General features: G+C 39.3%; 1 protein-coding gene across 9 annotated transcripts in view; it reads right to left on the bottom strand.

Moving 5' to 3' along the window:
* The window catches only part of LOC121329091 (kazrin-like), a 287,130-nt gene that overhangs the window by 72,027 nt on the left and 199,782 nt on the right, over positions 1-15,321 (bottom strand). For 8 of the 9 annotated variants that reach the window (XM_041274415.1, XM_041274417.1, XM_041274416.1 and 5 more), the window contains one exon: positions 13,174-13,278. In XM_041274415.1, the coding sequence (XP_041130349.1) occupies positions 13,174-13,278 (105 nt within the window). Of the gene's footprint in view, positions 1-3,409; positions 3,595-13,173; positions 13,279-15,321 lie in introns of those variants that run through there. The other variant, XM_041274421.1, reaches the window with a different exon arrangement.

The raw sequence follows: 15,321 nt of genomic DNA, 5'->3' as shown, positions 1-15,321 counted from the left end.
GTCTCTCATCTTGCGCTGAAGTACCTCGCTCATTAACATTCACTATGGATACATGTTGTGTCATCAATCATCAGTGTACACAAGAACTGAAGACAGAAGACTTCTATGACAGTAGAAAATCCATCAAGTCAGGGAGATCGAGGCCCAGCCCAGAGTATCAGCAAAATGGGCATGAAGTCACTTGACATGAAGAGAACAATCTTTTAGAAGAGAATGAACAGGGCTGCACAGGGAGACATTTGAGAACAGCAGGGTTTTTTGCATGTGTGTTGATGCACCAGGGAGGCCACAAATAGGCTGATCCCTGGAGCCAGCATTACACTTCAGCCATCAACAGCAGGCCAATAGGAAATCCATGTTACCTGGCAGAGGAAAAGCGCTGGGCTCATATATTACAGTGAAGCTACGTCTTGGTTGGTCTCCACCACTACGGTCTCATTTTATCCTGGTGAAAGCCAAGTCCAATATCAGCATGAAGGTACTCTCATGTAATATACAAATCTGTAACAATAAACAGGGTACCAGTAATAAAGTAAGAATAGCAGGTAGGACTAGAGTGAGTTTAACACATGCTACAACCTCTGGAGGATTAGATAAAGCATGCTAATCAGAATGCATTCAGATAACACACTTTGCTGTTCAAGTGGTGCTGAAGCAAGCTGAATGGAACTGATGCCAGAACACCCAAGGCCTGCTTCAGGATACAGCAGTAGTTTAGATAAACTCCGACAGCAGCCTCAAGCAAGTCCTTGGTTGCCAAAGCCACGGGAACATTTCAATCAAACAAAACGACTCCAGCGTGTCGTTTTTGTTTATCATTTGAAGTAGATTTAAAACATATGCAGAAAAAGGTTCATTTTTGTTTTCTATTCCCTGCCGAGTTTCGGCCTTATCTACTGCTGGGCAAGCACTAAAGTGTGGATACTGATATATACAGTTCATGTCACAATGTTACAAAAGACAGTGATTCGGTCCATCTAATTCACAGAACAAATACTTTAGACGACTATCAGTGGACAAGAACTGCGTTCTACATGAATGGAACGTGGGGCACTGCTACTTGCATTAACTGTATGTATATACAGACATTTTATTTCAACACTGATTTCCCCTCCACAAGTGAATGCAGTACTAATGAAAGAGATGCGAGAGAATGGACTGGCTACAGGTGCAACGACAGTTTCCCTGCACTGCTTTGTGAGTGAGCACACCCTAATCCTGACATGAACACCAATCCAATTTACTTCAGGAATTATTTATTGATACAAAGTAACACCATGAACCCAATCAAATTTAGTTAATGTAGGACACATTTGGTGTGAAACCATTGTTCTGTGTTAAAGACATAACAGCCGGCATAAACGTGTGTTGTATTTGAGTCCCAGTTCCACACATGCAATGTCATGCTTCACATCCCAGAGCTACAATATATTAACATTGCCTTTGTCGTGTCACCATCACAAAGGTCCAGAGTATCTCTCCAACCTGCTGACCCGCTATGTCCCTGCCTGCAAGCTGAGGTCCTCTGACTCTGGCTTGCTTCTCATACCCAAGCAAAAGGGCACCGCACTCAGGGAGCGCTCTTTTAGCTTCATGGCCCCAAATCTCTGAAACAATCTCCCAGCTTTAGTGCGTGCAGCTCCCACAGTCGCTCACTTCAAATCAACTCTGAAGACCCGCTTGTTCTCTCTTGCTTTTACTGCTCTCTAAGCCTGATATCTGTTACTAGCTGTTGTCTAAATTGTTATTTCAGGTTTTTCCCTCCATCTTATTCGTATGATTCTGCTTGACACACGCATACACAATGGTTAGAATTCATATCCTAATCTTTTATTTAAATGTATTATGCTTATATTTCATATTTTTGCATTGTGTGTTTAACTATTGTATTTAATGTACTATTCCGTGTATTCTATGAATTATGTATTGTTCCTCACTGTCTTGTAAAGTGTTTTGTGATGGTGGTCCACTATTGGGACCTAGCCTACAGGAAGCGCAGCTAAAAGACACTATACAGTAATGATCAGCATTTGGTAAGTCGCTCTGTTTTCACTGGTCAAAGCTTCATTTCATTCTCTGCCTTTAGATTTGCTACCAGAAAGTGAATTTTCACTTCCAAGTCAGCTGTGAAGATGATATCAGTTTAGCTTGCTTGGACCAGGAGCCTTCACATCAGCATGAAGTTCAATTTGACAGATTGCACAAACACCTTCCAAGCATTTTTTAAGCCCTTACACATGGAACTGGTCCTCTATTATTTGTTATTAATGTAACACGTTACACTAACAAGTTACTTGTAATCAGATTACTTGTTTGAGTAAGGTGTTATATTAAAATACGTTTTTAAAAATGAAATAGCAAAAAGCAATCCAATTACTTTCCAATTCCAATTACTTTTCATTAACAGAGATTACTTCATTGGAAATTGTGCAACATCTGCAGTTGGCAGAAGCAGATGTGTGCAAACAATTTTTTCTGCGGTATCTGATTTATTGGCATTAAATAGTAAGATACTGCCCAGCAAAACTTACTTTGTAAAATTTAGGAACAGCACAAATTCAAAATGCCTTACAATACCTTTTTATTACAGCTAGAGGGGAGGCAGAAAACAAAGGGGCAGCAGCACCTGTTCCTAGGTTTAACTGTACAAAGGTATTTACCAAACTTTTTTAAAACACAGCAAATTGAGTTCAAGACCTAAAGTGACACTGCTGTTCTAAGTTTGGGTGCTGCTAAATTATTTCTGATGGTTTAAATTCACACTTAGTACATACAGGAGCAAGCAAAAACATTAATGGTCAGTTTATATGAAGTAATCATACAGTAACTATTCACGACAAAGAATAATGAACATTAAAGCACTGTATTTGACCAGCTGTATTGCTGTCATAAAAAGAGTAACCGTTTCTATAGTGGAGGTTTGAAATGCACCCAATGTTCTCCTTCGAGTTCAGTTCACCATGAAATCTGGCAGACATTCAATTGAGAGGGACCTTTACCGGTCCTGACCTCCCTCCCTCAGACACACACTTATTTTAAAGCATGGCATTTGAATGGAGTTGTGGAATTTAAAGACAATTTAGCAGAATAGTCAAACCTTAAAACACCAAGGAATTTTTACTTAAGCACAACTACAAAAACCGAACAGAAATTCAAATCAGCTCTTATTTGATACCTTGACATCTACTGTCTCTGAAACATAAACCATACACCCACTACCCTACAAATCCACCACTAAACCCTGTGTGCATAAGCATACACTCGAGTCAAAACTAAAGTGGGCGGGCCCACTTTATACAGTCCCTTTGGAACAGCGGTTGAGGGACACAAACACTTACTAACCCTACTGGCCAGGGCAGCAAAAAAAAAAAAGAAAAGAAAAAGGAAAGCACTCTCCACCCACACATACCTGGTTTGCTCTCCTCATTGTCTGACTTCATGTCCCAGTTGAGGGTAGCAGAGAGGTGTTTTGTGAGTGGCTGTTTTTCTTATTTAATTTTTATCCAGGGTTAATGTATAAGAACGCTTCTGTGAAGACTACACTCTCTGCATTTGCTCCTCCCTGTAGTTGCTCTCTCTCTCCAGGAAGTGCTTCTCCCTCCCTCTCTCTCTCTCCTCTACCTGTTTGAGGGTCACTCCCACAGGTTAGTAATGCTAACACCTCTACCTTAAAGGACTGGGTGGAGCTTGAGCTCAGCAACAGACCTACACACACACACACAGAGCTAAGATTACGAGTACACTATGGATTATGTCATAGAAAAGAAAAGGGCTTTCCCTCTAGGACTGATTACCAGCCTTAGCAGCTACGAAAACATTTACTGTATGTGAGTCACCCACCTGCCTGCCTGCATTGTTAACCTAATAATAATATCATTATTTTTATATAGCGCCTTTCATAGTGGACCACCATCACAAAGCGCTTTACAAAGATAGGCTGTGAACTGTGCATTATATGCAGTCACTTACAATAAGACACTGATTTAACATCTCATCTGCAGGATGGAGCACAAGGAGGTTAAGTGACTTGCTCAGTATCACACAGCAAGTCAGTCAATGGCAGAGGTGAGATTTGAACTGGTGACCTTCTGGTCACAAGCTCTGGACTTTAACCAATGGACCAAGGACACATCTCTGAACCTAAAAAATTATGCTTTGTAACAGATTGTTATTTATTTTATTTTTATGTACTCCATATATATATATGAGAGAGTAAAGCACTAAATATCACTAAGTTTATAAATAAACCAACTAAGTAAATTAAATGACAAATGTTTCAATGTTATTTTAAAAGACGTCTAGTCGAAACACTTGTCTTTTAATTTAGGTTTCTTTTAGTATGTCTAAAACCAACCGCAAATAAATAAATTTGTTCACGGACTCCAAACAGTGCCCCAGTTTTCCTTTCAAAAAGAATTTGACGAAAAGATGCTGATATATCTACCACTAGATCATATCACACCATACATGTCCCTACAATTCAGGCATTCGTAGCCCAGAGCTGTTGCACTCACAATTGCACTGTATATTTGCGGGTCACATAGTTCATTGCTAATGTTTTTATACTCATTTTCAAGCAGCCTGTCCTGTGCATCTTGTTCAGTGCAGACAAAGGCTTTGTAAGTACAGTAGAAGTAGAACAATACACTATGCAGGCTTTGAGCTACATCCCACAGGTATTTGTTGGTCTAGTTGCAAATCCAGTTTTACAGTGCAGCAATCCCTTTCTATTTCTGCAAACTAGCTTCTTAAATTTTACAATTAAATCCACATTTTTAACCTCTTTGTTTTGTGCAATTTGTTATTAGACCGTTTTTTATTTAATGGTTTCATTGTTGGCTTTGGGACCCTTGTGATGAAAGCTGCTACAGAAATAGGAATATTTGTTGTAGTCTACAAATCTGATGCTGCTGGCTTTTCAGTGACTTTTGTAGAAGGAACATCTTACAAACTGTAACTATAAATGTTTGGGGAATAAGAGAATTAGAGTGCTGTAGCTTCCCTTTATTCAGTGGAGACTGTAAACTTCATGCATCATCATGGACCACATGATGATGCATGCAATGACCAAATATTTTGCACTCAAGTGGGCACCTTATTAGGAATCTCATCTTCTATCTGGTCTTTCTGCCTGCAGGTGCAGGATTGTGACCCTCTCCTCCAGCAGTACACCCCAATGACAGAGGCAGTAGAACAAGCAGGGAGTTAAAAGGACACCGCCTAGTTTGCATATGCAAATAGATATAAATAGGTTCAATGCAAACAGTTGGGTTGGGGTGACCTAATGCAATTCCCAGGGAGTGTATGAGATCAAATGAGAATTCAAGGTTGTTTAAGCCAAATTTTAAATAAGTTATATATGATGGCCATGTCACTCAAGAACCATTCGTTGGTAAACATCTCGTTTCACAATCATGTAAAGACAAATTGTTTAACCCCTAGTTAAAAGGTGTATAATAACCTAAAATGACCCAGAAAAAAAGGGAGTGATACACATTAATGTATTTAGGGTTTGGAGGATTTGTTGAATGTGATCTATGAAATCTAGTGCAACCAAATGATGACGGCCATATTAAGCAAATGGTTATTACATTTTATTGAGCATTTTAAAGATACCCTGCAGTGTAATTTACTATAAAGTACATATTAAAGAAACAACTAATTTGCTGGCCTTCTTGAGGTAGCATGATTGACTACCACTGGATTACTACAACACACTGGTTAAGTTGTGAGTTTCTTAAACACTAAACCATTCTGTTTGACAAGCGGAACAGGGAGACATCGTCCACAGATAACTGCAGGCTCTGAGGCTCTTCAAGATGCATCGTACACCTCTTAGATATTGTCCAAGGCTATTTGTGGCAGAAAAATGCATTCTTTAGAAGTGCAATTCAGTTTTCAGTTCCACGACTACATTGTGAATGCAAATCAAGCAATAAGCAGCAGATGCATTTCATAATCTGTGTAGATAAACAGCAACATGAATGTAATTAGGAGGCGCTGAGTCACTCTGCTGCTCGTCAGTTTATTAGTATGTAGTATGAAAAACAAAACAGAATGGGCTAGTGAGGTGGAAATACTGCAAGGTCAGAACGTTGGCGAGATGTTTTTTGTATCATTATTTGTGTGTGTCTTTGTGTGCTTGCTCATTATGACATTGTGAACAGAGTTTTTTTTTTTTTTTAACCTAGCACATTACCAGATATAAAGCTTTGCAATGAACATACACATTTGCTCTAACATGTGTTTATAAAAACTGCACATTTGAGACTGAATAAATGAATATGATGGGCATGGTGGATAAACGTTATCAAACTATTATGTTAGCTACAATTACTTTAACTGAAATCCAAGCAAAAAGGTAATAGAAATCAATCTCAATATTGGAGCAGCACAGAACCATTTACTCTTTAAGGCAGTTGTATAAAATAATTAAATTAATATACAAATATTCACAAAGTCGTATCTATCATAAATATTAAAAATAATAATAATTTAAAAAGACATGTATAGCCAAGTTATACAGATACCAGGCTAGCTCCTAACTCCTTTCATCCCCATGGAAGGCTGGGTTCAAATTCAGCTTAGGCCATAAATGAAATTAGGTTAGGGGTTCTGGCTTAGCCCAGTTTGACTATACGAAAAGAGCCAGCGCCAATGTAAAAAGCAATATGCAGTCCAAGAAAGAGAGAGAGTATGAGAGTTTAACCAGTAATTGATAATTGAAAATGTCACTAACTCTATATCACAGGCCACACGGCAGCTGAAATGTTCTGGGCGCAATTGGATTGAAATCTAAAGCACACTCTGGTTTTGAATCTGTACTGGTTTCCAGAGGCTGACTTGATTTACTGAAAACAACTCCCTGAAACAGTGACAGGAAACAGGATGGTTTACTTCTTACATCTGTGCAATAAAAGCTCTGATACAACAAAGGAAAACAGCAGTGGCCTGGTAATTACCCCCTGTCTAGTGCAGTCCTGGTGTGAAATCAACTAAAGCTGGCCCAATGTGTTTTAGCCCCCGTGTTAAATTCTCAGCATGCCTGGTTTCAAGTGACCGGTGAGAAATAATGCTCTATAACCTTCAAGCTAACTTTCAGTTGTTTTGGCTTTGCTTTTACAGGAGGTAAAAATTAAGATACTCAAGTAGACAAATGTTTTGTCCGTGTTGTCCACCAACACAGGTTCCTGTACCAGTTGATGTCATATCTGAATGGTATACTCTCTGTACCTGGCATAATGCTGTCAATACTTGCTATAGGGTAATCTGATGCATGAATATATGCAAATCATTTTAAGCTGCACACAATGACTGGAGGTGGCACATGTATTGCTCATTAACTCAACTTGTTACTAAATATGTTCCCCAAAGATATAAAGCATTCTTCTTCTTAACAAATGGACACAAACAATATGTGAAGCGGTGGCACCACCAATGTTATCCATTTTGAAAACTTACTGCATCTACTGAAAGGACCCAAGGGTGGCTCACTTGTTAAATTTGCAGGGCGAGTCATACAGTCATGCAAGTGCAGGCTCGTATCCTGGTTATGCACAGGCATCATCACATTGGCTCTGGCAGTAGGTTAGGGAGGCATAATCAGCACAGACTGTTTCCATGCATCGCGCTACAGTGGACTGGCCAGGTGCCCGGTAAGCTGAAGCGGTCACCTGCAGGGCTGGCTTTGTACCTCTTATGTAACTTTGGTATTGCATGTGCATTTGCTGGTGAGCAGTCATTTCTTCTACCACAATGCAACACTATGCAAAGCCAGCAGAGATTGTGCCTTTTTGGCTCCCAGCATTTAGTTTCAGGAGAACTGAATAATAAGCTGATGCAGTTATGATTTTGACCAAGGCAGGGAGACTGCCAGCTCTTCAGAATAATTAAAATATAAACTGCTAGCCCTCTGTCCAAACTAACACAGATCTGAGGTGCCCTGCCTGTGCTGTCAGCCTGATGAAACCCCTCTGCAGTCTCCTTTCATTATCAATGCAATGCATGATACTCACATACACAAAGCCATGGTTCTCCAGAGCAGGGAATGAGCATTAACACAAACGCTGAACAATCTCATTAGAGGTCTACCTGTTTGACTGCTCAGGCTGTTTACACAAGGGCTTAAAGGGCACATAAGGACCTTTTTGTTTTACTGTGTTACATGTTCCCATGCGTTGCTACAACTGTTTATGTAAGGTGTGTGCACTGTTTAAATTTATTTGTTTATTTTTACATTTTGAGCACTTTTTTAAACTCTTAAAATGCATTCCCTGCCGCAAGATGGCTTCCCATGTACCTGCATGGACCTCTCAGAACTACATTTCCCATCATCCTCCTGCTCACATATGTAACTGAGATGGATTTACCAGTAAGATGCAGATGCTCATAAAGAAAGTAACTCACTGAATTCACCTGTTTAATTTTGTTTGAAACATTGCACTTGATATGTAAACATTATATACACATGAAGATAGTCGTCCTTATTCACAGAATAACTACAGTACTCCACAACCGTTCATTGTGTGTGAAAGAGTCTGAGATCTCATTAACACATTCATTCTGGTTCCCAGCTCTCCCATCCTCTATACAGATCTATGTTTTACTTTTAACCCTTTCCTGACTGCTCATTCACCTCCAGCCCATACCAATCCTGAAAAAAGCAATGGAACAATATTTTATTTATACCTCAATCATAAATTCTGTGGCACAAGAAGAAACTGTTTGTTTATTTATTTATTTGAAACTTTTGCCCTCTAGAATATAACCCATGATATGAATCCTGGTGACCGCACACATTTTCACAGAAAGATCACGATGAATGGGACGAGGCAGAGTCAGCACTCAAAGCAGCTCAAAGAACCCACAATCATTTCAAATGACTGAAAACACCATAAAGCAGCAATTATAATATATTTTTTTTTTAAAAAAAAAAAGCTTTAAAAGAAATGAAAACAACTTTGACAACATTTATGCCTCTGAGAAATTTTATAAGCGACTCCTTCTGCCTCATCCGTGCCATAAAACTGATAAAACCATTTTGAACCAATGGCCTGCATAGTTCCATACAAAACTCAAACAAGATTTCCTATTGTATTCTACACTGGAAGCTTGGCTTGCTCCAACCACTCATACTTGTCAATGTTTTGTTCAATCTAGAATACAACTGGCTGTGAGTTGATGCCACTGGCTAATGGAACTGGCTTACAAAATTAGTTCCTACGCTGTCACCTATATCACAAAATGTCATCTGTACTACTTCAAAAATGCACAATAAGTATGGCAGACATGTTTTCTTGCCCGAAATGAAATCAATTTGAGTAGATTTTTAATGTGCTGCATTTATGTTAATTTGTTGCATTTGAATTTGTAATCAGTGCTCCCTGTTTAACTGCCATCACCAGACTGTCACTAGAAACAAGATGAGAATTACCTGCATTCTATACTCATTGAGACAGATGTGACATATAGACGGATGGATCAATGTGTTTCTCCAGGATTCTAATGCTGTCAATAGCGTGTGAAAAAGAATATATTCTACATTTCATCACAACTGGATAAGAGAATGTAAAACTCTCAAAGTGTGTACAGGGGATTTACAACCCCAGAAAGGAAAGTCAAGTTGCGAAACAATAATGAACACGTGTGTAATAGGCTTGTTTCAGGTTTGATGTGGTTCTTACACCTTTAAGAATTACTTAAGTCAACATGATTCAATAGAAGTCACCCAGCGCTGCATACTTTCTTCCGCCCTCTTTAATAAAGAGAAAGGCCAATTAAACATTCAGCTCATTTGCACTGCCAATCACCCAGCAACACTTCGCTAATCTTTTTCAGCAGCTAGTCAAAAAAGGTTAGCAGCAAAGGAGCCTTTAAAAGGATGCTTGAGGCAAAAAAAAGACATTAAGAGCAGGACTGTCAGAGACAAGTTACTGCACAAGCATCGACAAAGAGAACATCTTGAGAATCATTTCTTTGCAGTATATTTGCTGGTGAAATTGCTTGATCGTCTTCCCTCCCAGGTTCTCCCTTTTTATTTCTTTGTATTAGTGTTAGATGTACTTGTGCTAGCCCTGTGGGCACAAAGTGAATAAAACAAACTAAAAACCTTATTCCGTGTGCCCATTAATGTTTGTACAATTATATAGACACAAACAGCAACATCAGGGGTCTATATGTTCCATCATGTCTGGATGAAACACTGTGGTGGTCATTCCTGGTTTTACAATGCGTTTAACACTGAACTTGTTACCTATACACTGTGTGGGTGAAAATGCTATGCAATAGGGGTCTTATTGCCATCCTGGAAATCCACAGCATTTGTGACCTGCACCACTGCCAAAGCAAAGGTCTGAAATGGCAAACATCATTTGTGTTCGTTTCTATCATTAGCATAACTTAGTAAATTTAGTACAACTCAGCAATGGACCCGATTCTTCTCAATTATTTGGTAAGGAACCGTTTAGACACACAGCTGCTACACAAGTAAACTCTGTCCCACCCAGGAGGCTGTGCATTACAGAGTCCAGCAAAATCTCATGCCCAGGACAGCACAGCACACAGCTAATCTTTCCCTCTGAATTCGAGCCAAGGAGTCCCTGAATATCGGGCTATTGATTGTGAAAGGACAAGCCTGTTTCTTTGATAATGAACACAAAACCCTGGCTGTTCATGAACCTCTCTCCCACCTGCAACAAAGGCACTGATACACATTATCTCCTATTGGGTGGCTGCTATGAAACATCCCACAGCTCTTTATTAATGCAATGTTAAAAACTATGTAGCTTCGTTTCCATTTGAGGGGCCTCAATCAAAAAATATCCCTCTGTCTGAACACAATGCCTTCATTTAGCACCAATCTGCACAATCTTCTATCATGTGCTCCTAGCCTCCTACACAATATACATTTCATATTGCATAGCTGTAATACACTGTATATAAACTTTCACATACTGTGCACTTATTGCAGGACGGTGTGCTTCCCTTGGTTTACATTTCTTTTATTATGTATGGTGTTTTCAATCATTTCAGTGGTTCTGATGCTTCTAAAGAGTTTGAATAATTTTCTTTTCAACTCTACCGGACTTCGAGCTGCTTTGAGTACGGGAACTGAACTGCCTTCCTCAGCCTATTCAGCATGACCTTTCGACTCTGGCGGCCCAACCTGCAGTGCATTTACACAGACAGAGAGCAGGTGGGGCCACACTGGCATACGATGTGAATGGCATGAAGAAAGCGAAACAAAATGGAACAGAATCCACAACCACTCAGAACATTTGAAAATGAAAATACTAAGGGAAAAGTAAAACAGAAACTGAAATGACCCGTGAAGGTGTATACTCTCCATGCTGAGCAAACTGAGCGAGGTTTTGTGATGAGGACCAGCAGATGAGACCACCAAACTAACTTTACCTGTGGGATAATAAAGAAAATAAGAAAATTCAAGGAATAACTACGCCCTGTATTTGCCATATATGGAAAGGACTCCCGTTCAGCTCTTTACAACAGAACACAGCCTCTCGTCCCGCTGCTACAGCTACAAGGGCACACTGCCACCTAGCAGGCCTGGAGTGAATTACAACATAATTGTAGTTGAACTTGGCACACCTGTGCAATTCTAGTTAATTGTAATTGCACCATATAATGAATCAATTACAGTTCAATTACACATCTTTCCAAGCTTAATCATTCGCAGTTCCATGTTGTGTTTTACATTGAGCGAACATTCTTCTTAGATGTGCAACTACTTTCAGTGACTCCATTTGCTTTATTGTATGTTTCTGCATTCGTACCTGTGATTATTGCTCGGTTACTTAGAATACGTTGAGTAAGTACGTTAAAGTTGTTTGTTACTTTTTAGTATAATTATTACTGCAGCATAATTAAAACAGTAATTGAACACAATATCATTGTAATTGTAATTTCAACAACCAATGTAATTGAAACTGTAATTATGATTGACCCCAGGTCAATACTGCCTCCCTCTCAATCTCACAGCCTCACAGTAACAATCACCACCACCTTGTATCACTGCTTCTTCATCACTCATGCCTCTGGCTGCTGGAATACATTACTCTAAGATGCTCAACTTTTGTTTCAAGCCAGCAGACTTCTGCTCTTTAGCTTCTTCAGCTAATATGACAATGTGCTAAAGTGGTTGTCTATTGAGGCTGCAAACAGTATAACACGTTGCTGCTGCTTGCATGAGCCCTGTTGTACGAACCCTGTTTATAATTACACGTCATGTTTAATTATCTTCCCTGAAGACCCCAGGAGGGGAGAGAGGCGGGGCTACAAGATCTGCCGCTGAGCCAAGCGTTGCTACTTTAATACATGGAGCCCACATAATGAGTGTGTCAAACAGCGCTGCATGAGACAGGAAGGCAAACACAGCAGAACCGTGTCTCAAAGCCAAGTTCAGTTTCTAATTATTTTTATTCAAACAATTAATTAAAAAAAAAAAAAAAAGTTTATTAGTGTAAAAGGCAGCAACTGCTGAGGAAATTGATTAACCGTTTTAAAGAAGGTAGGTCCAATAGACAAAAAGACGCATTGCTACTGCCAGTTCTGCATAGTAACTAATAAACGTACCTTCTTTCAAGGTTGCACACTGATAATTTGAGGGCCTAATGTTTTGGCTCATGCCTTTATATATTGGATTCATGTTGTATTACACTAATAAAGTACAGGATAGCTGCTTACAGACTGCTAGGTATGATATTTATCTGCTAAGTGACGTTGTAAGTATAGTACCCAAAATCCTGCAATCAGCGATCTTTTATACTGTGAGTATTTTACGCGTGTAAATGAATTTAATTTGAAAGCTGTTATGTAACCTAGCAACTGCCAATGGTTCTCATTGATGGGCAGCTATTGGGGAAGAAAGCTTCATGGAAGGAGTCTCAGATGAAGGAGGAGTAAGTGCTAAGGGATTTCAGTAATGCAAAGAAAGGCTAAACAGCGGTAAAAAAAAAAAAAGTAAGCTACTGTTTAATGACATGGTTCTGTTCTCTTGCATTAGAAAGGGTTTTTAGCTACAAGTTATCAACATGAGTGTTATAACATTCAGATACTAATACTAAGAACCTGGCAATACAATACTAGTTTTCATTTTTAGTACTACTGTGTTTGATGCTCTGGATGACCATGCAGACAGTGTTCGTTTGTTGTTACCTTTGTCGAGCGATGAATCCGGGGTACTAAAGTCCATCAGGCTGGTTATGTCAGTTTTTAAGCAAATGTCAGTCACTGCCTTTTGCCTTTGGTGGACAGAAGGATCTGTTGTGCAAAAAAAGAGAAGAATAATAATTTTAACCTTCAGCAAGATGGTCTATCAAACAGATCAATAATCTTGCACACCTTATATTATGCTTCTATAACCACATGTCAAAGTGACAAAATCCTAATTGATAGTCAGCCCACTGAGATCCCACATGCTGTACTCAGATCTCACGTGTCAAACAGTTAGGTGGTGCTGAGATATAAACATCTATAACACTGCTTTAATGCAATGGAGATGAAACGTGTTAGGACACTCCAAATCACAAGATATGAAGCGACTCAATCTGGGGGTGTAACAAGGTCCTTTTCGTCTGTCTATGTATGAATGCCACATTTTCATTGTTTCACATATATAGGTTAGAAAGGGACTTTGAAAATCATTTGCATCATTTTGCTTGTGCCCCGTTTACTGGACATTTAATTAAGTTCTCCAAATAGCATCAGTAAAAAAAAAAAAAGTTTTATTATACACAGTGGGAGATGCATATCCCAGTGACAGGGATGTCGTAGAGGCGCCTGTGTATAAAAATGCACACACGCACACATATTGAGTGCATCAGAATCTGTGCATTTACAATATAGAAGTTCTTGTCCTTATGTCAGATCTTCATGCTGCTGTTGGCTTTAATTTTGGAATTACAGTACATGGTGCAGGTTAATGAAATGTTCTAGTAGCGTATTTTGAACCCTGTTTCTGTAAGACAGACAGACACACACATCTGAGCTGCAGAGCAGTATGGGACTCTGCCTCCACACTGTGGACTGGATGGGGTGAGCTGTGCATCCTTTCCACAGTAATTAGAGAGCCAGCCAGGGCTCTGCAGTGGATCATGTAGAGTGGAGTGAGGAGGTGGACTGACAGCTTTCACAGATACAGCACACATCAAGACATCCCACCACCTTTCCCACTGAACAGCAGATTAACCAGACCACTTTAAAACACAGCCTCTGCCTCTGATGGCCTGATACGTAGCTGAATACATTGCTCTAATACAGCACTACCATCTGAGATGATTAAAGCTGCAACTTTTCAATCCCTTCGGGCCTTTTTATTTTAAATCATAGAATAAGAACAAGCCTCTATGTAGATTGGTTCCCACTGATATCTGATTAATTAAATCAGCACAAATATTATATATATATATATATATATATATATATATATATATATATATATATATATATATATTTTTTATATAATATTTTTTTTCAGAGTTCTTCAAACAGAACATTATGGTCTCATCTTAATGAAAGAACTTGCTTATGCTAATCTGAACGTGAGGCGGATAAGTACTCAGAAGAAAACCTCATAAACTACACACAGCCTCCTTGTGCTGCTTTATCTGCACTGTAGTCTCTAAGCAAAGTAGAGATGGGATGCTCCAGTGCACTGTTGCCCATCCAAGCGAGGGTCATCATCATTACCCTTATTCAGTAGTGTTTTATCCTATGTGTTTGGGTGGGTGTGATAAAGATTTGAACTGTATTGCAAATACTTGAAAAGGCAGAGGGTGGGTCCTCGCCAGTGTATTTTTTATAGGTCTATTACCAAGAAAATCCCAAACTCTCCAGATCTCGATTGATCAGATCGTATTATTAATGATCTTCACAGCCTTGTCTGCTTGTTAATGCCGATGAAGACAGCCTGCAAATTCTACTGCACTGTACTGATAGTGACATGCTAACATGCTCCAAGCTCAGCCCTGACCCCATTTATAAAGTCCTAACAGAAAAGAAAATTCATCTAGGGTGTTTACATGGTATTACTCATCTCTTTTATTACTACAGTATGTACCAGTGCTATGCATGTACAAAAAGATCACTGTTAATTACCCAGCTGGGAACAAGACATGATTCATATTTGAGTAACCCATGAAACACAGCTGCAAAGCCTCTGATGCACATGCACAGATGGATTTAGGCTTCCACAATTGCATGTTGCTATGGATACTATTGAACTGAAACCCACTGAGGAGAGTAGAGAAATGGACATTGGCACATACTGCTTTAATGTGAAATACCAAGAGGTATATCATATAT

Source organism: Polyodon spathula, chromosome 16 (assembly GCF_017654505.1).
Source record: "Polyodon spathula isolate WHYD16114869_AA chromosome 16, ASM1765450v1, whole genome shotgun sequence".
Taxonomy (NCBI): domain Eukaryota; kingdom Metazoa; phylum Chordata; class Actinopteri; order Acipenseriformes; family Polyodontidae; genus Polyodon; species Polyodon spathula.
Note: the sequence above shows the minus strand (reverse complement) of the source record. Positions and strands in the feature narration are given on the sequence as shown.